This window comes from Orbicella franksi, chromosome 5, assembly GCF_964199315.1.
Source record: "Orbicella franksi chromosome 5, jaOrbFran1.1, whole genome shotgun sequence".
Classification (NCBI taxonomy): Eukaryota; Metazoa; Cnidaria; class Anthozoa; order Scleractinia; family Merulinidae; genus Orbicella; species Orbicella franksi.
In genome coordinates this window covers 22,601,842-22,627,362 of record NC_138149.1, presented here as the reverse complement: position 1 = coordinate 22,627,362, position 25,521 = coordinate 22,601,842, and the positions used below count along the sequence as shown (strand labels likewise).

Here is a 25,521-nt window from a genome sequence, read left to right as displayed (position 1 = left end):
GCACAAGTAAACTTCGAACTTTGCTTATGTACTCTAAACTCAGGTTAACACCGTTTGGACTGATCTGGAAGCCGTCATCCGATAGTGACAGTGGTCGTAGTTAGATCTCAGGTCTGGCCTGATTTAAAAAGACATCAGCAGATGTATTAGGCAATTGGGATCACTAGGAGAAAAACATGCAACATGCTACCTACCGGCGGATCAAATGACCCTGTAAACCGAAACATCGTTTGTTTTGAGAACTAAACATCAACCGGCAAGTGATTGAAAATTGTTCTAAAACCTTTTAAATTAACACCGACACAACCTGGGTGAGCGCAATTCACAATCCCTCGATTGATATTGCTGGAAAACAAAAGCAATTTTTCCAAGCGTAATGTTATCAAGTCTTCTATCGATAGCTTGTTAAAAATCCATTAACTCGTTAACTTGTATGTAAACCAAATCAAAACAAACAAAATGTTTCTTGTTTTACCAGTCAAAATTGTATGTTGTTAAGTTGACCCATATCCGCTTTAAAAAGCAACAAAAAACTGCAACCTACTGTTGAAATTTTGTACGGTTTGTAGGTGTTTTGTAAATGCTGTGAGCGAGTATTTTAATAGTGTTTTGATTAACAGCAGAGAGAAGGTGTAAAAAATGAATCAATTTCAACATTTTGTCAGTCGGAAGCAAGAGGGGCGGGTTGCAAAACGCGTTCTGATTGGCTCATACGTGGCAAAATGTCATCTGATTTCTACCTTTGCCCACCAGATATTTGGAGGCCTGTGATTGGTCAATTTTCGTCAGGCCACTCACAGGCCATCGACAACAGCTCACTTGAAACGGTTTGTCGTATAAATTCTACGAACATTTTTAAAAGTCTTCTTCTTATACATCGCCTGATGGGATTCACAATGCAGTGTTTACTTTGTGGAAGGCGCTCTCCTTCAAGTGGGCAATTTTTCCTGAACTTTTACCGTCGAATCGCTCCATCAGTCGTCAATGTTTTCGTTCGTGGTATGGTGTTGTTCATTCTCGGCGCTTTCTTTGCTTTGGTTTTGTTCATGTTTTCCGTGCTACCTGAAGCGAGGAGAAAGCGAATTCAAGCTGTAGACTTTGGAATAATTGCAAACTTGTTCAGTGCTGTGTGGTGGATCGCTCCGTCTTCGGGAACAGCGGCTGCCTTAGTGGGAATTATGTACCCTTGCACCGACATTCGACTTGGAAAACCTCACAAACTTGAAAGAGAATGGTCAAGTGTTTTCAAATGTGTGGCGTTCTTTCTTGGAATAAGCCACGCTTGTGCTGTATCCTTTGTACCGTGTGGCTGCGTGTCTGTAAGAGTAATCTAATGCCTGAAGAATTTAAGGCTTATATTTATCTTGCGTATAAGCTTACGTGGAGAGCGATTTGCTCTGCGCCCTGGTTCATTTCCGGTCACTCTGACGCTTTCCGCTCGATTGCAACAAAGCAAAGGGAAAACATTTTAAAAGATATAGCCCTACTATTAATTCGCCAAATATTGTTTACTTCTGCTCGCGCAAACAATTTACCTTTGTTGGGAAAAATGGCGCTAAGCTGTAGTTTGCTAGTTCAATATTTGTTTCACTCTGTTTTTGCGTGTATATTTGTAAGGTTGACGTCACAAAGGGATTTTTTTTCGCGAGAACTTTCCTTCGTCTTCGTAATCAGTGTACCGTTTCGTGAAAATGAAATCGTTGACGTAATTTTTTGAGTCTTATTTGAGGGCAGACTGGCAGGAAGTTAATGGAGGACAGAGGTAATTTTCTTACTGTCTTCATACTGCAGGACTAAAGGCTAACAGTTTAGAACTTGTTTCAAGATATACATAAAATAACAAATTGATGTAAAACCCGAGATATGGAATAGCCATCAATCTATAGTTAGATTTGACTTCTGTTTTGTAAAATGACTGATACTTTAAAGTCAACATAGCGTGCTAGTGAAGTTGAACACAAATTTCAGGGTTGCCTGAATAATACCTATTTGTCACTTTTGACATAATTGTTCTAAAAATGGAGCCCCCTACTTTAATACCTTTGTGACAATTCTGAAATATACAAGCACTTGGCCTGCATCTTAAACCAGTTTAAACCTGTTTTTATGGCAGCGAAATTACAATATGTTCAATTAGCAATGTAATTCATTGTGGCTAATTATTTGATAAGCAAATTTTTATGAAGAATATTGTTTCGCATAGGCCATGTTCGATATATTGAAATTCTAACATGGCTGCAAGGCTTTCAGGAGAAACCTCTATATTTGGTTGTGTTTTCTTTGTATTCAAGTCTCTTGGGAATTGAGGGTCAAAGGAAACTTCAGCAAATTTGCAATTTTGTCCTTGAAAGCCTCAGGTTCATGTTAGAATATTTGATATATCAAATGTGGCCTCTTGCTGTGTATTTTACTTGCCAAAAAATGCAATTTTTTAGTAATAACCTCTATAAATTTCAGTTTCAAAATTTTTAAGTCCAATTATATGCTGTCTATGCCACAATGCAAAATACAGCTGGTAATTAAGATAAACTGCCAAACTTATTTGTGAGGAAAAACTATCTAAGTTATGAGGTACAGCAAAAACCTACATGCATTTTCCAAGTTAGCTTTAAAAGGTTCTCATATAATTGGTGTTTACTGGGAAATTAGGTTATCTAGGTTTGCAAACAGGTTCTTAATTTAGGAAAAAGTGTTTTTGTTGCTGGAAGAATATAGGCACTGCCTATTTTTTATATAAAATATGCATATAATTATGTCTAAATCACAGTGTGAAAACAGTATGAAACTCAAGGATTAGGCGATATTGTTAATATTTCAGTAGAACTGCCATCGACTCTCTGAAAAGAAGCAACTACTGTTAGTACATGTGCAATTACAGGTGCGTTACTATGTTATGTAATATCTGAAATGATATTGCAAGAGATTTGGCTCGTTTCCAGTGCTCATTATCAGGGCTTGAAAAAATCTAGAATTTCAGCTTGCCCTTTCAGACAGCCAGCTCTCTAATTTTGCTTGCCCTGGGCAAGTCTTAGTTGAATTGTTTTACATGTAGATGTACAGTGGTAAACTAGTCATAAATGTGATTGGGTGATAAGTACATGTTAAGTATATTGAACCAAAAATTGTTAAATTTTGTTAACTTTTCTAAATTGTTGAGTCATCCTTGACATTTTGGTAGAAAATTTCTTTCAACAGCCCAACAAATTTTTCCCTCTTCATGGCCATAGCTTCGTTAATTCTTTGGTGGTTATTTGACCGATCAAAAAATGGCCTTGGACTTGCTGTGCTTATAACATTTTGTGCTTGTGCTCTTCTACAGTCCTTGATATATCTTGGAGTGTACAGGTAAATGGCTTCATGTCCTTTGACTTAGATTTACATTGTGTCATTGTTTGTTGCAAGTTTAATTTTTCATGTAGGTAGGAGGAGGTGAAGTATGTGTATGAGCCAAGTGGCCCATCAGGCCAGCGCTTATCTCCGGTTTTAGTAGCATGAAGCGACTAGGTGCAGTTCTTCTCTTCCCCCCCCCCCTCCCTGCCCCCCCTGCCCCTGGATGTGATGCTAGTCCATTGCAGAGTTACCCCCAAATTAAATTTGCTAGTACCCATTTATACATGTGGGTGGAGAGAGGCACCGTGAGAGTTAAGTGTTTTTTCCAAAAACAACACAGTGTCCCCGACCATGACTCGAACCTGGACTGCTCAATCTGGAGGCGAGCACACTAACCATGAGGCTGCCGCGCCTCCCTATTTTTCATGCACTAGGTCATATTTTTACAAAACCCATGTCACATAATTGGGTAGTCAGCATAGTCTAACCAAAAGAATAACAGACACCATCAGGCCAAAGTCTGGCATACTGGAAGAGTCCATCTAAGTTTCCCCAACCCATTAAGCAACTATGAATGTTTTTTATTCTCCTTGAATAGAATCCTCTATCAAACGGCTATTGCCCAACATTAAATTTGCGGTTAGCCATATATACCTGGGTGGAAGAGATGCATTGTGAGAGTTGATAATACATGTATGTGAATCTTGCCCCACCTAGTAAGAGCTCATTGCCAAACTCTGAGTCCATTCAATCTGGAGTCCAGAGATAGATTGGCTTCTTAATCAGAGGGAGAGCAGAAATACTACCAGTCAATTAAAGCTACAGAAAAACTGTTGGGATAGATCACTTAGTCCAATGTAGTATTAACCTTTTAATTTGTCATACACATCTGCAGGGTTGTAGCGAAGAAAATAGTCTCTCGGCTAAGATTTTCATTGAGTCAGTCACCATTTTTCATGCAAGACCTGGAACAAAATTTTTGTCCCCAGTCTTTCACAACACCTTGAATGTGGGGCTACCAAGCTTTGCATTTACAAGATGACAGATGCAGTACACAGAAAGAGAACACTCTAAACAAAAAGGATTATATTTCATTTACTTTACTTGTTATATAGTGGAACTGATACTCAAGATAGTCAGGAATTTATTCCAGACTTTTCATTTAGATGGTTCAATATGGTTCAGATATCAAATGATTGTACGTAGTAACCTAAAAACCGTGAGTTGTCCTTTACGGAGTGATCGTCCGCCAAAATCCAGTCGGCGATCTACTCTTTCTCTGCCGGCCTATTTCTCTGGCAGCCGGTGCTTAGCAACAACCCTGCATACTGTATGTAGTTTGAAAAAATTATGGAAATTTGAAAATTTTGTTCCATTGTATACATGTACATCTGTGAGCTTTCTTCTTGAAACCATAGTTTTGATTTCCAGGAGTGGTTGGTTTGTAAATTCTCGTGACATTTTTAATACATTGTTAAGGAGAATGGGGGAATTGATCAAGTAGGGGATTTGGTCTTGTTATTATGTACATGAAACCAACAAAGAAATGAGTGGTATAAGTTAGGAAAATTAACTTTCAGATCTTGCAAGTGAAAGGTTTAAGAAAACTAGAGTAAAGTATTTGATCAGTAAACAAAATTGTGTTTTTTTAATTCTGTGTAGTAAATTATCAATGAAAGTTAACATAATTGTCATGCATGTTTCCATGATTTTCTCTGTAGAAATGGTGAACCAGATTTCCTATATGCTAGAACATGGATTCCATGGTTCTTTTTCTCTGGTGTTGTAACATTTGGAACCATTGGAAGACAGCTGGCCATGGTATGAGTTTCCTGTTGTTTAACCTCCTTTTAAGTCAACATTCCTCTCAGTAATAAAGATAAAAGCAGCAAATTCAATTTAATTTTCCTTTCAAAATCCCATTCAAAAACTTCGGATAGCACATTGGTGAGAGGGCTTGTCTAATACCATTGTCTTGGGTTGGAATCCTGGACCAAGCATTGTACATCTCTGTTTCTTACGTTGGTTTTTGTCCTTGCTCCTAGGGTTTTTCTCTGGGTTGTCCAGTTTTTTTCCCTCCACAAATTCCAAAATTTCTAAATTCCAATTTCATCTGGAAACAGTGAACCGGACACTCTGTAGGAACTGCAACTGCTAATTCCTATTTTGTGGCAATTGTTTTTCTTTTGAAAATGAAACTTGATCTAAAACCTTAATGTTAATTGGATTAAATTATCGATGTCTGTCTTTGCGTGACACAGGCAACAAATAAAACAACTTGTAGAGAAATTATTTGTTCTCAAATTGTGCATGATTTTCTGTGATTTACATAGTGTTTTCTTTTTGTTTTGTTTCCTTTTTTTGCATTTTGCATTGCTTTATAATTGCTGTATCTTTCTTATAATACTAATGACAGAAGGATTAGGTCTTGCTTTTCTGATTTTAAAAATGTGAGCCAGAGAAACAGGAAACTGTCCAATTAGTACAGAAGTTTGTGAGAATGTAGAAATATCTTATTTAAAACAATATTTATAACTAGTGTTTTGTCAATCCCCTACAGATTGAATACAACTTTGGAAGAAGTAAAGAACATGTGGACTAAGAAAATGGTTATGTAGTCCAGATGAGATGCTCAAAGCAGGCATCGAGAGAAGAACATTCCCTTTGAAATATGGACGGTGTTAAAAATGATAGAACTGTATTGAAGAAGTAGCAGTGTAAAAATGGTTAGACTAAGTGCCATGGTCTGTAGTATATCGTTGAATATAGTTGTGTTGTTATGCGGTATTGAAATTCAAGGAGATCGCAAGGTCACACTGCAAGTTATAGTCCAAACTATTGACTGATATTAATTGTCCAATTCATGACCACTGCTGGAAATAACAGTTGGTCATGAATTGGTCAATGTCTGACTTGATTTTGAAATTATCCACCTAATTTTACAGTGTGGTTAGACATCACATCCAAGTACCAGTGGAAAATGACTTCACTTTCTATTGTGGTTATCTAATTGACAAACCATGTGTGCTTTGAAACATATGGAAAATCATAAATAGATGGATACACTAAAATGTAAAAATTATTATGTCTGGCCAAAGTAGAGATTTGAAAGGACATGTGTTCTTCTAAGTAAGGAAAAGGTCTGTCCAGCAGTGAAACTTGTTAAAAGTGACATTAAAATTATTATATACGGTTTTTCTGTTACTTTTAAGAAATGATGCTTAAAATACCATTGTGTAGATCTAGAAAATATCCATACTCCCCCCACAGAAGGGATTGGAATTTCCTGGGGGGTGGGGGGTTCAGTAAGACCAAAAAATTTAAAGAAATCTGTGAAGCTTTATTGGAATTTCCAGAGGGGTTGGAGGTTATTAGAAAAAATCCCTTCCGTGGGGGAGGTATGGATATTTTCTGGAACTACACATTGAGGGCTTGGTTCATAGCCAGGCAGATTTAAAAGTCGCAACATGTTGACCAAAGCTCGCAAAGTTGCGTAGAATATTTTTGGAAATTTAAAACAAGATGAAAATTTCTACCCATAAGCAGTCATCTGTTTTCTATGGGTGGAAAAGGCTGTGCCAATTCACTTTTTGCTTGTAGAAAACAAGAGGAAGAAGTCTAACTTTCAAGTCTTTCAAGTCTTACTCAACTGGGAAATGGGAAGAGGAATAATATATAATGCTGCATTTTATTCGCCAGCAACAAGAGAAGAAAGTATTTTGCATTTGCTATCTAACTGACGGGGATTAGTTGTATAAATATTTTACAGAACTTTTGTCGGAGTATGTATTGGGGAAATCCTCGGACAAGAAATTGTCTTTGGACAATTTTTGTTTTAATTTTGGCCTTCGGGGTATCTCCTCTCTTGATGGTACTTTTGATGTATTATAAATATCAATTAAGTGACATAATTGAGCTTCGAGCTTTTAATTAAGTCTTTTAGAGTCTTGTAAAAATGTATATGCATGTTAGAAATTAAGGTATATAAATGTAATTTAGATTGTATCTGTAGTGTTCTGTCAAAGATGAATCTTAGTATCATTATGGCATATATATATATATATTTTTTTTGCTTTAAAATGTTTACTGCCCATAAAGTTGAATCTGTTAATATTGACTAGCAAAGATGTTGTGACAACTTGTCTATTTTAGAGGTTTTCAACAAAAAAGTTACTAGTGCAATCAGTGAAGAATTGTGAAGATTATAATCACAGTCTATGAAAAATATTTTTAAGTTAAATGTCAATGCCCGTGTGGAATTTTCTGGCGGGTTCCAGAAAATGTTGGAGCGGCAGGTCCACAGAGATGTTTGGCATTGAATTTAAACTCTATGAAGCGGTTTATGTTTGAGCAACAAAGGAAGATAGAGGTTCTTGCAGTGCAAGAAGTTCAATGTACTTCCTAACATCTTTGCTACAATTGCAGACATAAAGTGAATATGGCAGAAAACTTTTATTTGGGAATCATTGTTCCTTGTTATTCCTTGCATTTGGCATATTTTCATTATTGAATCACTGTTTTGTGTAACATGTATACTGGAGAGTTTCTTGCTGTAGAACCGTTTGTGAAATGTAAATAAGGGTTGTATGAAAATGCTTAAGTTACCATAATTAAGAAATAGAAAATGTATTCATGCATATTTATCATATTTTGGCATGTTGCATTGTAATTAGAGTAACTTGGCAAACCAGGCTGAAACGTTTTCATTGGGTAAACAAAGGGTATTGATAATGTAAAGCAATTCTGAGAATGTACTAAGTTATTTGCCTGGGAATCTAGCTGCCTTTCATTGCTCCTGACTCTTTTGGCTTTAGCAAGAGGTAGCTATGTTAAGAGGTCATTAATGAATTGAAATAATATATTATTTTAATCAAAATGTCTGAATTAGTTGTACCTGCAAAGTATATCCTTTGTTTTAAATGTCACAATTTGTATATATATTTAATAAAAAATGAAATACTCAACTTAACTTGTATGGAACTGAGTCACTTATGCAACTGACCTGTAATACCCAGTCACCATGTCATCAAGGCTTTTTAAAGAGGTACAATGACTTACATTGGTTGTGTGCAGTTGTTTTCATCTTCACTCATCAAGCAACAGAAAAAAGGTATGTATGACCACAAAACAGGCACTTTGAAGTAAACTAAAATAACAATACTGTACTGTGGGCAGATATGATTGGTTAATGAGCCATGGATTACTGCACTGATAAACTGGTCAGTATGACTGCATGACCAGAGGGTGGACTCCCATATAGATAGAACTGTGGTCCTTGTTGGAAATTTTGAAAAAAAAACCCTAAGAGGAACTAAGAGCGTGGCTTGAAATTTTCTTACTCCTAAGTGGTACCAATTCTAAAACAACACATACCCTGTCCTTTTTTTACGACTCGGTACCCTAAAAGGTACCGCAAAATCTTCTGCTGTGGACCTTTGGGGGCTGAATAGCCAGAGGTACCAAGGCTGCTCTTTTCACACCAAAAAGGTATGACGAACAACCCTGTCCCTGCCCATTTCTAATATACTTGGAATCCCCCCCTGGGCTGCATGGTTATATCATTTATTCAGACAGCTCCTCAAAAACAGATGAGACATTTCCTATTGAATATTCATGAATCATGTGAAAATTAATTCCCCTGGAGTGAGCACAAAGAAAAAAGCTTAAATATGCTATGTCAGAGATGGTGAGCTTCTAGTTGCCTAGAGTAAGCAAATATTTTTTTGTCACAAGATTAGCAAATCATGTTTTTGTCACGATTTTATTTTGGGCACACCCACCATGGAATCTAGTGAACCAGAAACCTTACAAACTGCTTGGTAGCATAACTACAGATCTGTGTAACAACAAGACAAGTAGACAGAATGAAGTGGCTAGATATAGCACATTAGAGTAAGAGGTATGCGTTACTTGACCAAGTGTGAGGTCAAGATGGCTGGATATTGGCCAAATTCTTTTTTTACCGTGTTTATGGGCTGAGATGGGGTCGAGGTTCATAAACTCGCAAAAAAAGAACAAGGCCAATATCAAGCCATCTTGACCGAACAAGCATGGTCAATAATGGATTTATTATATGGCTTTCGGGGAAATTTTTCTTGCGCATCATGGCGGCTAGTCCCGACCAGGCAAGATAGCTCCATCTTGCCCGCTCACAGAGCTAGCCATATAATAAGACCCGTTTTTATTAAAATTGATGTAAGACCTCTCTCACAGAATCCACAGGGATCAAATGCCGAGAGGCAAGGGGCTCCCTGGCATAGAAAAGCTACTGGGTGATCGGCAGGAATATGAAATAAGCAAACCTGAACAGTATCAGAATCCTGTTTTCCAGGCATGGCTCAAACCGATACAGGAATTTGTTTTACTATACTGATGTCTCATTTACATCATGTTTGCTTGGACCCTACATGTTTACTTCTGTTACCATGAAACTCTCAAGATTGGTAACAGCTGATACACATCACAATAATTTATTAGCATCAGTGCCTAAAATTAAGTTTCTCACCACACATGATAAATTAAAAAAATTGTATCATTAAAACTAACTAATAATCATATATAGCCACAAAGTTTTTCAACTCTAAGTTTTGGTTTTCCATTTCTTTAGGGCATAGTTAATAGAAGGAAATGGTTAAGAAGCCCAGCAAAGGAGCAAACAAACAGGCTAAAATTTATGTTGGAAGGTCCTTGACCCTGCACATCTTTTTTCTTATACTCATTGACTATGCATGAATTACATAATTATTGCAATGCTTCTAGTAATTGGTTAGTTTTTTTGGGCACACATGACCACCTTTTGTATTTTGCCAGGTTTTGTGCAGGGTAAACCCCCAAAATAGCAACAAAAACATACAACAAAGAACTTTGCCAGGTTTCATAACCATTCCCTCTAATGACTACATCTATGTTTAGGGTTTCCAAACTTAAAATGAATAACTCTAGAACTTCATATTACAACAAATTTTAATGAAGGGTTTACAAGCATCATCACTTACAATACAACATGTTTTTACATTTATTAACAATGGCAAATTTTATAGCTGTATTCAATAGTGATAACTTTCTTACTAGTAGATAAGTGGAAATGTTCTTCGACTTCTTAAAAAAGTTAAGAATTTTGAAATTCAAGTTGCAGAAACCTTCCCTTGTTAAGTTATAGACTAAAACCCTTAGCAAAAGGTCTTGCTTGCTAAAAGGGAGATTTTGTAAATGAACTTTTCATACAAAGCATTAGAATGATTGTTAAAAGGGATGTTGGTCCTGTTCATGGGCAAAAACCCTTTCACTCACACATTTTTACAAAAGTGCTTAAGACTGTGTTTTTTTAAAAAGATAAAATCAAATATTGCAGAATGTTGAAAAGCAAACAGCACCAAATAACCTACTGTTCAACAGCTTTCATTTGAATGCTCACACACAGCGTTCACAGCTAAAACATAAACGTTATGTAAGCACGTAATTTAACACTGAACACTAGAAGTGAAAGGGTTGAAATTACCATAGAAAAATGAAGGAAAACCCTGTTTCTCAGAAAACTCAAATGCAAATCTCCTTATAGCTCATCAGACAATCTCTCCTTCCAAATGAGGGAGCAAAATTGCGTGAGACGCCATAAGGACATCTGCTTAGCAGGCTAGTATCTCAGGCAACTGCTGTGATTATCTAACTCAGCTTTCTTGAAAGTTAAGCAGAGCAAAAAAGTAATGGTTGGCTCACACATAGATGTTGACAAAGAATTTAATATTCCCATATGTAGAAATACAATGAAATGAAACTACCTAACATGTTTAAGTTTTCCATATACCTGAATAATTCAATTTAATGCCTAGCCAGTTATTTATTTTGTGGGCCAAGAGGGAGGGGCACTTTTAAGGGATAAGGAGCTTATTTCATTTTTGACATTAACAGGAAAGTGCATAAAATGAAAATGGGATCTTCCTTTACATGGAAATTGGATGGTTGCATTGTAATGCAGGCATGAGGAGAGCCGTTCGGAGGAAAGATGAATCAAACCGATGGCCTCAATGCCTTCTGAAGATGCTGTAATTTAAAAATAGTTGGCTTAGTTGCATATTTATAGAGGTGCTATTGACTAGAGGGGTGCCAGTTGGAATAGGGTGCTTATGTTAAAGTGGGGAAGAGGCACTTATTGGCACTAAACCAAATTAGTAGGGAAAAATGGGTTCTAAAAAGAGACCATGACAATACTTCCTTTGGTAACAAGCAAATATACGTTGATAAGTGAGTCTTGACAGTTTGACTTACTTTATGTGGGGTAAGGTGGGGTGGGGTACCTAACATTTATATCTAAAACAAAATCTCCCTTTTCAAGTTCTTCAAGTAGGGCTAATAGCTCCATGTGTACAAAGTACTTCCTATTAGTATTACCTAATTCAAAAGCTTCACAACTTGATTTATAAGTTACAATCACAATACATTACTGTTTCAAAAAAAGTTGAACTAGGCTGTTAATATCTGCAATCTGTTAGAGAGCCGTAAGGAACACTGCCAGGGTAAAATGGATTGGAACAAGCAACGATTATACTGAGCACCTGGGACACTAGGCCTAACATGAACTGTAAACCATCAACAAAACTGCATCTAATTTCCCACTGAACCTGTCAATTTACAACATTTGCAAAACTGTAACAATCAATGCAAACAGGAACAAAACACAGATATCCATTTCCCTGGCAGGCCTTCAAAAAACTACAACTTACAAAGAAACCGCACACATTGAGTGACTGGCAAAGACTACTCAACCTGCCAAGCCAAGATAGCAATTCCATGACTTAACATCATTAATTTTAGCCGTAATATATAAGCATTAAGATGCCACTACCCTTGAAACCCTGAAAAATAATCAAAAACTATTTTCCTTTACAAATATTAAGAGAAATTAATCAACTACTAATTCAAAGATTGAAATAAACAAAGAAAGCTTACTGTCTAGAAAAACAAAATGTTTTAATGTTAACACAGTTAAGGCTTCCTTATTATGGATTACTTTCCTTTCAAAAAATTTGTAACATCCACGATGAAATAAATTAATATTAAACAGATTTAGAAGATAAGGGCATTCTTTAAAAAAGTTGAAAATTTAGTGGGTAACATTATTTGTGTCTTCTGGAGAGAAATATATTCACAAAATGTTTGCGTTTACAAGAAAACAATACAATAAAAGTTGTCAAACACGATAAAAGCTGTTCTACTAGCACGCAAGATATTGTGAAAGCAAGTGTTTTTTAAGAAGGGACAAATATCATTAAGACAACTTCACTTCCTAGCAGCTAGAAACTGCTTCTAATGAATTTAAGTAACGGTGTCAAAGAAAAGTCAAAAACATCAACAGGAATAAAGAATTTGAAATAATCCTGACTATGCTCATGCAGTCTCAAATTAAAAATAATAATTAACATTAATTCATAATGACAGTGTCATTCAATGTACATGTTTTTTCAGCTTTGGCATTTCAAAGGGTTGGCGTGTGATGTTCAACAATGTAAATTGTACATTTAAATGCATACTGTATACTCTAAAATTCCTGTAAATACATCTATGCAAATATTCTTTCCATTAAATCCAGGAATCTCTTGGCATAATTCTCCGGTTTTATCGTTGAAATTTCAGCCCCGGCCTAGAAAATAAGAAAACAAAACAATCATAAGTGCTGCAGAAAGTTACTCTACGTTACTTTCTATTGTGCAAAATAGCTCACAACTATCAGCTTAGAAGCTTTCCAGTTAATATACTTATGTGTTGCTGGACAGAGCAGGGTTTTGGGGCATTTTAATCTAGGGAATTTCAAAATTTGTCTGGTATATCATAAACTCTGGAGAAGAGATGCTGGTTTCAGTCTTGTTAAGGTAGCATTTGACATCATAACAGAAATTTCGTATCTGGTAAGCGTTCTCCCTATATATGAGCAAAGCAAGAACAGGATAAGAGAACTCAGACATACTCAGTCAAGACAAAGGCATTAATTTACCAGGTTGTAAAGTAATTATAATAATTACTGTGCAGTCCTGGATAAGAAATTCTAGGATCCAGTGGTAAACACCCCCCAGTCCACCCCCCACCTTCCAAATCAGCTTCCAGTTTTGGTTACTTTTAGTGGTGTCACACGCTATAAAACAAACAACATTCTATCTGCACATGTACATGTAGGTAACAAATGCTAATTAAATCATGGAGTTTTTAGTTCACTGTGATTGCACTTTGCTCAGCCTGAAAAGAACCTGCGTCAGCTGTTATTCTGCATAGCAGTCCAGCTACAGTGTATGTGTAGCTGTCAATAATGGTTAAGGCTTGGTGGTACAATAGCTTTGCTCATGCAGTATGCTAGCATTTAAACAGTGAGCTGTTATTACTTTTGTTCTACTGAGCATGCCACCTCAACTGTCAATATTTAAGTAACTAAAGCACTGTTTTAATGGGAGTACCCCCCTCCTGAGTTGGAGTGAGTAAAGATTAAAAAAAATATATAGTTGTGTGACAAATTTATTGTCAGACACTTGAACCATGAACACTTGACATAAATTTTGTACATTTTGTTGTGATGACTCTTGTGATGGCTCTCATGATGGCTCTCCATGTAATGTGTAATGTCAGCATTTTTAGAGTGTAAAAACACCAAACAAACACTCTTATTGACCTATTGACTCCTGGAGTTTTTTGCCAAAAATGCATTTTTTTGGACATTTTGGAGATTTTCAGGCTGGATATGGGCCAAATTAGGTCCAATCTACCAAAAAGACATTTGCAACATGACAGCATGCCTTTCTTTCCACTAGCATTGTGTTCTACAACATTTTTGCTCCGGCATGCTCAGAAATCAAAATTTTTTGGACGAGAAAGTGACCTACGTCTTTAGGCTTTTCGATTTTTTAATTTTTTTTTTTTTTGCCTTTCCTTTTTCTCCTTTTCTTTTCTTTTTGCTGCAGTGATTGACCTTCTACTGGGCTTGCTTCCAGTTTAAAACATTCTGAGAAAGCATCATCGAGACAGGCAGTTTTTGCCATGGAGTAGCCATGTGCAGTGGCAGGAAATTTTGCTCTGAGTTTTTCACTCAACTTTTTGAGCGTTTTTGTACATATCTCAGGCTCCATTGGGCCGATCACTCTGATCTGGGTATCCCTGGAAAGATCTTTTCCTCCTGCAGAAGTTGAGCATAGATGATGCCAATTTTGGTCAAGGGTGATGACGTCACAAGTGGAAGAAAGGCCAAGGCTCATCACAGCTGGTTAGGGCACAGGAGTCAATGGGTTAAAAGGAAGAGCATGCACTCATGGTCACTAAAAAATGTACAAACAAATACCAAGTGATCACGGTTTGAGTGTCCCCACTGTAAAAGACTAGTTAAATTACTTACTGTTAATTATATTTTAATTATAAGAGTTTGGTGTCAAGATCTATATCAACAAAAGTGTATCACATCATTAAAATGTCAACCTTGACCTTTATTGAGGTTTACTATTACGTGTTTAACCACACAAATTTATATGCTCTCACATAAAAGAAAAGAAACATTACATCAATAAGATATTAAAGAAAAAGTCTTAGGCACCAGACCAGATGAAAGAAAATTTAAGTTAGTAAGATTTCGAAAGAGATCAAGTTACCCTAGGAGATGTTAGCCAGGAATTCTCAGGTTGCTCGGCAATCCCCGTCATTTGCCTCACACTCACACGCCACTGAACTGCGGCAATCTAAGGCAGGGAATGTCACTTCAATCATGACATGGCGGATTATCAAAATGCCAGGTTAACAAGTATAAGTTACAGTAAAGTTATTCTCGACACTTAGAACTCGATGCTGCTCAAGAAAAACATGTGCAAGTATTTTACGCATATATTTTAGTGCACGAATGAAAGCAAGAAGTGACATGGCACAGGAAAAACATAGCTAGTCAAACTTATCGATTCACATATTCGCCAAGGATTAAATTTCTTGCAGAGTAGCTGATTATCACTAGAAAGTCTGAATTAAATTAGGTTTACTAACAAGTGTGAACAATAATATTACTACAAATGTTTTTGCATTATGTTAAGTGCTAGCTTTTAGTGCTTGCTGATTCACTGAGAGCTTTAACATTTTAATACATGCATTTAATGTTTTTTAACCATTTCCAATTTTATTCACTACATCTACATCTATGCGGTGGCCTCATGGTTAGTGCGCTCATCACCGGATCGAGTGGTCCGGGTTCGAGCCCTGGCTGGGGACATTGTGTTGTGTTCTTGGGCAAGACACTTTACTCTCACAGTGCCTCTCTCCACCCAGGTGTATAAATGGGTACCAGCGAACTTAATGCTGGGGGTAACCCTGTGATGGACTTGCATCCCATACAAGGGGGAGTAGAAATACTCCTAGTCGCTTCATGCTACAGAAACTGGGATAAGCTCCGGCCGATGGGCCACTTGGCTCGTATGCAGACTTTACCTCTATCAATCATTTTTACATTTACCACATAAAACAAAATTTGGTTAGTTTGGGAGGTAAGGCAAATGTAAGGTAAAGTTGGCAATGAAGCCCAGTGGCCCATCTGTAACATGAAGCAACTAGGAGTGTTTCTGCTCCTCCCTGGTTTGGATGCTATTCCAACACAGGGTTACCCCCTGTATTAGATTTGCTGGTACCCATTTATACGCCTGGATGGAGAGCAGCAATGAGAGTTAAGTGTCTTACCCAAGAACACAACACAATGTCCCTGGCCGTGGTTCAAACCAAGACTGTTTGATCTGGAGTCCAGTGCAAGAACCATTAAGCCGTCAACCCCAAGACAGTTAGCATCACAGGGTTACCCCCTGCACTAAATTTGCTGGTACCCATCTATACACCTGGATGGAGCACAGCAATGAGAGTAAAGTGTCTTGCCCAAGAACACAACACAATGTCCCTGGCCATGGCTCGAATGCAGACTGTTTGATCTGGAGTCCAGTGCAAGAACCATTAAGCCGTCAACCCTGAGACAGGTCAAAACTGAACTAACACTTCTTGTCCCTAAAGGGCTTTTGGACATAACACTATACATTGTATTTCTCAGTATCTCAATATCTCAAAGGTAAAATACTTAGATTGTGGAAAAGCAACTTCAAATAAATTGGATGAAACATTCTAGAAATTCAGTTCATCAAAGTTTTAACCACTTTGCCAGAAGGTCAATCACCAAATATTGAAAGACTGGGCAATCCAGGAATGACAACTAAATCTTGTGGAATTTTATAACTGACTTAATTGACTTAATATTGTAATTGTACTGATCTGAAAAACCCACTTAGGGAGCATCAAAAGTTTGTATGTATGTATGTATAACCCTGTACAATAATCATCTGGCAAGTGAACATAACCAAAATGGTGCTCAAGCAATAGTTTGGTCTTATTATATAGCTGAAATATTGAAGTGTACTTTCAAGTCTCAAAAATAATTAACAAATAAAGAGTTCAATATTACTCAAAATCAGATTCACTCCAAAATTCAATTTCAACCGAGTTAAGAACAGCTGGCTTACCTCATTCAGCAAGGATTTGACAGGCATTACTTATTTGCAAAACCAAAGTGCTCCAAAAGATTCTCTTGTTTCTTGACACCCCTTCCCAATTTCCAACCCCCTCTGAATACTGAACACCTTGCTTTGAGGTTGGGGCAGAAGGGAAGGGGTAAGCACGGGTGGGTGATGTAAGGTCTCTGACAAAATTCTGAGTTAATTATCCAGTAAATTATGTAGTGGTATGACCACTATCATTACCTCAGACTCTGCTGTAAATATGTTTTTACACATATTGAGCCACACTGGGAGAAAACTGGTACTCACCCCATGTTTCACTGTTTTAGCGGCATGTGCAGCCTTTTTTCCAGCTCCATAAAATGTCAACACATCTATGATTCCAAGGTAATATAACTCTCGTCTATTTTCTGCAATGGAAGATTAAATCAGGATTGGAACATTTTTCTCTTCTTTTGCAACCAGAGGGAGTTTAAGAGGAGGTTTATATTTACGGTTCCCCCATAATCGTTGTCACCCAAGGGTTTATACATAAATATTTACATTTTCTGCAGGATTTGAAAAGTGCGGTTACAAAATATCATATGGGATCTAAAACTTTATCATCCTATCGGGGTTGTGGAGGTGTACTACTAAAAAAATTTGCAAATTGAAGAATGCAGAGTAGAAATTTTTGCAGCTTTGAGTGCAAATCCAGTTGAAGATTTCTGATTTGCTTATTATTCTTCAATAAAGAATCTCCAAATATAAATGTCCACAGGACACCCATTTGTGACAGAAAGCCAGAGTCACTGTTTATTCCTACCAGCAACTTATTAAACCTACCATCTATGCTTTGAAAGCCTTCTGTATCATCATCATCCTCCCTCTCATCAAGCTCATTACTGCCAAAACTGATATTTCTCTCACGTGCACCATTAAAATTAGCGGGAGGGGTGGTGGGAGGGGTATCAGATAGCGGCATCTCAGCCTCTCCGGGGGAGTCGGATTCTTGGGGTGAGTCAGCCTCACGAGGAGACTCAGGTTCGCTGTCTTCATTACTGTCTATACCCTCTAAGACATCGTCAACATCATTCCCAGCTTCAGCATCGTGAATGCCCACCAGTAGGCTGTAGTCCATTATGTTTAGACTTGTTAAAAACTGCATGAAAAAACAACAACAACAACAACAACAACAAAGCTTTTGAGTCATAGTCTGGTTATTTTTCTTGCCGTTAACATCTGGGCAAAAGTTGCCTGACAAGTGTACACCAGGAAGGAAGCATATGGAGCAAGTTCAGACAACCATGTTGTGTTTAGTGTACAACCTCCCTAGTGTACAAGAAGACATACACTGTAGCTGTATCATAACGCTAACAGTTTAAACGACAAGTAAGCTCACCTCTACGTCATCCTTGACTCTTTGTAGCAAGTCTTTCTTGACATCATCACCAATGCGTAGCTTTGCATTGTCCTTTGTGAAATCATTGTCCTTGAAGGTAGGATTTTCCTTTGTCTGAAAAAAGCCAAAACAAGTTTTAAAACAGTACTACACATCAATAGCACACTTTTGATGTCCTCCCATAAGTTTGTATTAATTAGATCATATTACTCACTTGTGGCTACACATGTAAAGACAGGCTTTTAGCCGGGATTGGAAAAGTGGGTGTCCAAAATGTGCTATAGGGCCTGCTCAAAGGAGCAATTTATAAAGCAACATATCAAAAATTAAACAAGTTTCTTTGAAACATGGCCGTCCACAGGATGCCTGGACGCCCATTTCATTAAGGGCCTGGCACCAAGCAAATTGACAGGCTGTGAAGATGATTTTGACCACCTGGTGGAAAGTTTTTCTTATGAAGAATTTAAGATCATTTCTTTTGCCTGCCTGTGAAAACCAGTTACCCTCCTGCTGAAAATGTTAATGAATTAAACCCCTGAAAGTGTGACACACGACAGGCCAATTCTCTTTGGTTTTCATACAGATTATTCTGCTCCCAGCCCCTCCCGACAAACTCACCTTTTGATTTACTGGAATGGATCACTACGGGCAATTTTCAAATAATCACCAGACTTAGATATTTATTTAAACACAGTTTTTATTCAGACACTACATTTCAAAGGGTTGGACTATCAACCAGGGAGACGAGCACTTGTAGTCTGAACTTTGAGCTCTGAGAAACCAAAGTCAAGCACCAAATGAATGAGATTTTCCATGTGACATCTAACTCTGATACAGGCTTTGTGATTTATATTCAGTAACCAATCAATGGTATTTTGTTTGCAAACACTTAACATATAAAACAATTTGTATTTACAAGGCTAAAAAAGTTAAAAAGTAAAAAACATCAAACATTTTCGACACTAGGTCATCTTCTGGGTAAGTTACCCAAACTTACCCTGAATTATTTTTAAAATCAGAGCAAATATTATGGACACTTAACAGACAATCCCACCTTTTCCTTGGAGCTGGCTTGTCTGTCTACTGTTGAGCCCTTCAAGTCGTACTTCTTGTGTATCTTGAACTTAGAGCTGAATACACTCTTCATTACTAAAAGGTAGGTCTCCTTGTTGTCCACAGTAATCCGATACACACCCAAGTACTGTGGTAACAGTGTCTTTGCATGTTTTTCTACAATGTACTGAAAGAGAATACAGGTATACTTATGTACTGGAGTATAATTTTTTTTAAAAATAGCCCCAAGAAAATAGGTGTGCTGATTGGTTAAAAATCCTGTTTCAATCTATATATAGAAACACAGACAAGTTGTAGTACAGTAGTCACATTGTTTGCTATTTTCTGTGGGCTGTTTTCTAAAAAAAGATACAGTATATAACATTTTCTTTGTGTTATGGAAACACTTGTGAAAGTTTGGGAGAACTCCCAAAATCCGTGGAAACACTCATCTATTGGCTCATGTCCCCACAGTACTACTTGTTCTCCCAAATTCCCACCTCAATAGAAACAAAGCATATGTTTCTATTTCGTAATTAAAGTTGATAATTTATTCACATTACTGGTTCAAACTTTCAACTCTAAAAAAACATTTATAGTATATGTAACAATATATAGAATTACAAGAGGGAGGAAAATGCAAATTCACTTCAAAGTTACTAACAGAATTTAGGACTACATCTGCCTTCTCCCGTTTGTAACAACATTGATCAACTCACATGGTGATACTGTGGAAGAATGTTGTGAAGTCTTTCAATATCTTCACCTTCTATTGTTTTGACATAGAACTTCCTGTTTTTGGAGATAAAAAACTTTGCACCACTGCGACCAGGTGAGGGAATGACCAAAGGTGATGACTGAAAAGATGCCTGCAACATACCAGAAAAGCACTTGTTCAGGATTTTAGGATCATTATATAATTACACAGGTACAAGGTGTTGACATGAACCAAGGAAAGAAAATTCAGTATGAAAAATGTGGCGAGTGGGAAGAATAAGCAAAAAGACAATAAAATTACTTGCAAAAAATCAACATGAATAAAAAGTAGCCTGATTTACACAAAGTTTCCCTGGTTTACAGACTGACATAAATACATGTACAGTCCTCTGTTTAAAGAAAAGTGATGGCTGTACATTTTACCACAAAAGGTATTATATACCATGTGAGCCTTCCACAGCCCATGAAGTACATGGAAAGCCTTATTTTTGCAATATTTGTCCTGGTACTAACGACACTGTGTATATTAGGTTTGAAGGTTTTAAAACTTTTCTGTACATTTATGAGCGCTGTTAAAGTTTTTGTGCACTGAGAATTATGGACAAAAGTACCAGTTACCATCATTTTTCTTACAGTGGATTCGAAGAACTTAGTGGTACAATGTACATATCAAGGTAACATCCCCAGTTGTTTACTTCTCAGTTATGAGATGTACCATTTCACAGAAAACCAATCAGAAACATTACAGTATGACAAATTAGCTACTTACTGCATATTGGTTATCATCAATACCAAAACGTTCTCTAAGCTGTCTGAAGACTAAAGGGCAATATTCTTTGAACTTGAAATGGCTTGGGAAATTTTCTCTATGAAGGAAAACATACTGATGGTCATGTCATGTCACAATGGTCATCTTAAAAAGTGAAATTACTTTTAACAAACTTTTTCTTTTAAATAATGCTAAAGTGCAAAAATGTATTCAAGACAAGGGTTGCAAGGGGAAAAGAATTTTGACAAAATTAATTAGAATTAGAATTGGAATCAAAGGATTGTTTTGCAAAAAAAAAAGTTGATCCTTGGAAAACCTGTTTTCTAAATAATCTCTGGTGATTCCAGAAAATTGGGCATGGTTGTTTTTCTGTGATTGCATGACAGTGTTCACAGAAGACTGCTGTGGATCAAGCAAAGAACTCTACAGGTATGTTTCCACTACGAAACAGAATTTTTTGGACTGACAATCCAACTGTCTGGAAGTCATATACATGCAAATGTACAATGTAGGAAACAAGCTCAATAAAAGCCCAAAAAATTCAAAATTTGATTTCAAAAAAACTTGTTACTTCTTACTAGTACTTTAAAAAGAAAATAATAATAACAATTTATTTTTGACTAATTGGTTTACAATTTTGGCTACAATAGAAGAAAATTCTACTAGTAATTTTACACATTTGTTATCCAGGTGATCCTGGTGTTCTTACCTGAATTTTATAAATTCAGTGAGTAAACAGAAACAATTTAGTAGCAAATTTCCTTAAGTCCACCACATTACAATGCAAGTTGCTACAAAAAATATAGTAACCTTAGGCATTTTAATCTTGATACATTAGAATTATTGTTTAAATTAAGGCCACAATTAGCTTTGGAAGCACCTATCAGGTATAAATTACATGTAAGATACCCTGCAGGTTAGGTGAACCCTACTACGCTGATGAATGAGATGACAATGAACCAGAATTATGATTCAGTATCTGCCAACACAAATTTGTAAAATAATTTTAAAAAGGATACGAAACTTAATTTTTCATGAGATGGAAGCAGACATCTTGGCATATTGACCCCTGCTGTTCTATTTGCCATACAATAAAATTTTGCTGATCAATAAATAATGCCATTTCCATTCATTTGGATAACTTGACGTCAACACTCCGCACCAGGAATTCAAATTAAAATCATTTAAAGCATGGAAATCCAGGCTTACTGCACACCAACAACTACCTTGAAATCTATGGAAATTAAAAATTAGTTTGGAAGATGCTTGAAACTAAATACTGTTTTGGCTTCATTGCAAAGTTATTCTGTGCATCAGTTTACAACTTTGAATTTTGTTTACATCTTAGAGAGCAATCTAACGACAAAAGTTCTTGTCATCCCAAAACATGGAATTGGAATCATCTTTATCTTTTCACGATAAAGTTATTTCAATGTGGTTTTAAAACCAAATGTAAATTAGCAGATTTAGGGTGCTGTCAGCTTGGCAGCTAGTGATCAAGACTATTAAAGAGCCGTCTGTCTCAAGTAAGTGAAACAAGAGAACGTCAAGTCTGTGGATCCCATATTATGTGATTCATCAATCATCCTCCATCACAAAAATCTAACTCCAGACAAGGATCAGAGATAACAGCACTGACTTCCAGTTGTTATAAGTCATGGTTGTACATGTAAGATTGTTTTAGACAGACATTTATCACAAATGCAGATTCTCTATAGTCAACGTTCAGTGTAAGACTTTTTTTTCCCTACAGGGAGTGGTAAGTAGGCTATATATTAAAGTGAAAACATAATGCCTCTAGCCTCTACATTGTTGTTAAACTTTGAGTAGTCCCTCTTTCCATTGGTCTGTTGAGCATGACTGTAAATAAACCGCGAGGAAAAAATGGCAGTGCAAAATCCCAGGGACAAGAAGTGTGCTCCTTTCACATGCTTCAATCTTGCCTCCAGGATGCATATCCATTTTTTCCTCACGGTTTTCTTTTGCTTCATGCATGATGGACTAAGCAAGAGGACTAAGGACTCATAGTCTATGTCTTTGTATGTGACCCCTAGAAGATCTTAAAATGTTGAAAATGAAATATGCATCCCATTACCAAACACAACTTGGATCTACATAACAAACACAACATCTAAAAATGTTATTATTGGCCTCGTTCGGCTCCATTCAACAGCTCAGTTTAGGATATCCAGAGAGAAAGAATGACCATGTGAACATTTATAGTATTCACAGTATGTCCTGTTTGGGAGGACACATGAAAAATACTGTCCAGTCCAAAGACATACTGTGGTGTAGCACCACTCAGGTTCAAAAGCTCTGTTCACTATCTTCATCCAATGGCTGTGTCATTAAATAAAACCATTAAATTTAAAACTATTGGTCAAGTGTCTTTAGACAGGATTAAGACTACAACATTAGCTTTCCTTCATTAAAACTAAACTTAAATAATAGGGCTTGCCTTACAATAGCATGCCCCAGTGTACCAGTGTTGATTGCACAGTTGGCATAAACAATTTAGCTAACACATAGCAGTTTGTACTTAACTTATGTACTTTGTGTGTGTTTTTAACAGAGTATGGTAGATGAATCTTAAGATTTTCAGTATATATAGATATATATAAAAATAAATGACTAGAAAATAGTAAGTTGATTTCTAAAAAATATACAAATGTACACAATCATCAAGTTCCAAACATAAATAACTGTACAGCGAGAGAATTTAATAAAATATGCCAACAGACAAATTATGTTAACAACAGAAGGAAATTCTGACCATAAAAGAAACAGACAGTGCATAAGAAGGTACTAGAATAGCACACTGTAATAGTCTATGGTTGAGAGCTAAGCTCAGTGCATTCACCTCAATGCCATCCACAATTCAAGTTGTGTCTAGAGTCTTTGTGTCTACTTAATTTAAAGTGCTATTGTAAAACTCCCTGTGCTACTAGCTCTCCGATAACATCAGAGTATTTCATACTTATAAGATAAAAATCTCTTGACCTTAGCAAGATTGGTTGACTTAACCTACCAAGGCAAAGTCATATTTCTTTTCAATGCCCACTCTGTAAACATATTTAGATCTTGTGTTCTGGAAGCTCTACAAAGGTTTTGAGAACTGCTATACATGTATGTGGCTTCTGTATTCACTATTAGGTACAGTAACAATCTGGAGCTTCACTTATTTCTGAAAAGCATTTTTGAAAATTACATTCAGTGCCAACAAATCTACTGTAGTATGTAGCTGACTGTTTTTGACAAATCAGCTTTTAATTTCTAGGAGTAGCCTTACGGATTCAAAGTATTGTCAGCTTTGGATTAGGTGTGTGAAAAAAGAGAACTGACAACTTTTTGTAACAGCAGCATTGAAACAGGTACAATATTTATATCCTGCTACTCAACCAGAAAATTGACTCAATTACACATCTCATTATCTTAGAACAGTGTGAGGCCCTTAAGAAACAAAATTTATTACTGAGCACATCAATCAAATCTATGAAAGGAAAATAATGAATATTGCACACATCTTAAACCGCCGCTTCTATCTATAGTTAGCAGTAGACACATTACTCAAGCTGGAAAAGTGCATAATTATGTCAACAAGGGATTTTTGGGCAGTAATTTCTTAAAATAAATCTTACAACTGCCCTCTTTGAATGCATAAAAATTACTGTTGTTAAAAATTAAGAGACTTTCCAAGCAGGGGGAAAAATCTCTACCGCAACTTAATTATTCAGCAATTCAATATATAGAGTAAAATTTCAATAAATGCTCACACTAAAAATTTGCATGATGAGAGAATTAAAATCTTATCTCGCCAGCTTCTACCAGTAACATTCACCTTTCAGATAAAGATTTCAATGAAGATAGGCTTTGAAAGCCGATAAAGCTCGCACAATTATGAAGGCTAATGAAATTCATGCCTGGCTTTGCAGGTGACAGAAACCTAGGCCGAATTAAACTTAAACGAAGAACCTTTTCGACAGTTTAAGTTGGACAGCAGTGTTATACAACCCAAAAGATTGTCACATTTAAGTCACTTTTTCGAGGATGTTAACAAAATTTTTATTTTCCATCCGGAGAAAGAATACGCAAAGCTACGAGCTCTGGAATTGAGCTCAAAATCTGACACTTTTTTGCACGCACGTCTCGCGCAGAAGCTCGGTGTTAATCCGATTTTCAAGCCGCACTTTACAACAAAGAAAGTCATGAAAACGAAACGGAAACGCAAAAATTACGATCCAAGCATTGCCAAGTAAGATATACAACGCCTACACTACAAATAATGATGCTAAAATATAACAGGATCCAAACATAAACACACGGTAATTCTTCAAAACACTTACTTGTTGAAGAGGTGATTGTCCACGCGAAGTTTTGTGAACGCTTTGAAGTCATCAGGCATTAACATGGCTGGATTGTTCACATGCGAGAGCTCGTTGATCTACAAAAAGCACCAAGCCACTAGCTTAAGGCTAAAATCAAAATAGTTTGTCGAAAAAAACAAACGCAGAAATCATGCTTACCGAATGACTGACTCCCCACATCAACACGCTGAGGAGCGGATTTTTGGAGCGAAAGACTTTCACTTTCTGGCTCATAACCCTGAATCTCTTCTTCTTTTTCGTCTTTGTATGGCTAGACATCTTGAATAATAGTTTTTACTACCTATAAACGCTTTGTTTTCGGCTAAATCATGATGGAAGTGGCGAAAAAATCCTCTAATTTCTGGGTCGGTCGCAGAACTTCGCTTTAGCAGGATCGGACAA

The 25,521-nt window shown here is 36.7% G+C and overlaps 2 protein-coding genes across 2 annotated transcripts; one reads left to right on the top strand and one right to left on the bottom strand.

Moving 5' to 3' along the window:
* The first annotated feature begins 623 nt into the window (after positions 1-623).
* Positions 624-10,142, top strand: LOC145487111 (insulin-induced gene 2 protein-like). Its single transcript, XM_081465829.1, has 4 exons — positions 624-1,289; positions 3,179-3,345; positions 5,052-5,151; positions 5,891-10,142. The coding sequence occupies exons 1-4, from the start codon at positions 723-725 to the stop codon at positions 5,930-5,932; spliced, it is 876 nt and encodes a 291-aa protein (XP_081321955.1). The 5' UTR covers positions 624-722; the 3' UTR covers positions 5,933-10,142.
* Positions 10,143-10,275: 133 nt separating this feature from the next.
* Positions 10,276-25,521, bottom strand: LOC145487098 (phosphatidylinositol 5-phosphate 4-kinase type-2 alpha-like). Its single transcript, XM_081465820.1, has 9 exons — positions 25,279-25,521; positions 25,099-25,196; positions 20,756-20,852; positions 19,989-20,138; positions 19,271-19,456; positions 18,217-18,330; positions 17,661-17,976; positions 17,145-17,245; positions 10,276-12,967 (listed from the first exon to the last, which is right to left on the bottom strand). The coding sequence occupies exons 1-9, from the start codon at positions 25,396-25,398 to the stop codon at positions 12,887-12,889; spliced, it is 1,263 nt and encodes a 420-aa protein (XP_081321946.1). The 5' UTR covers positions 25,399-25,521; the 3' UTR covers positions 10,276-12,886.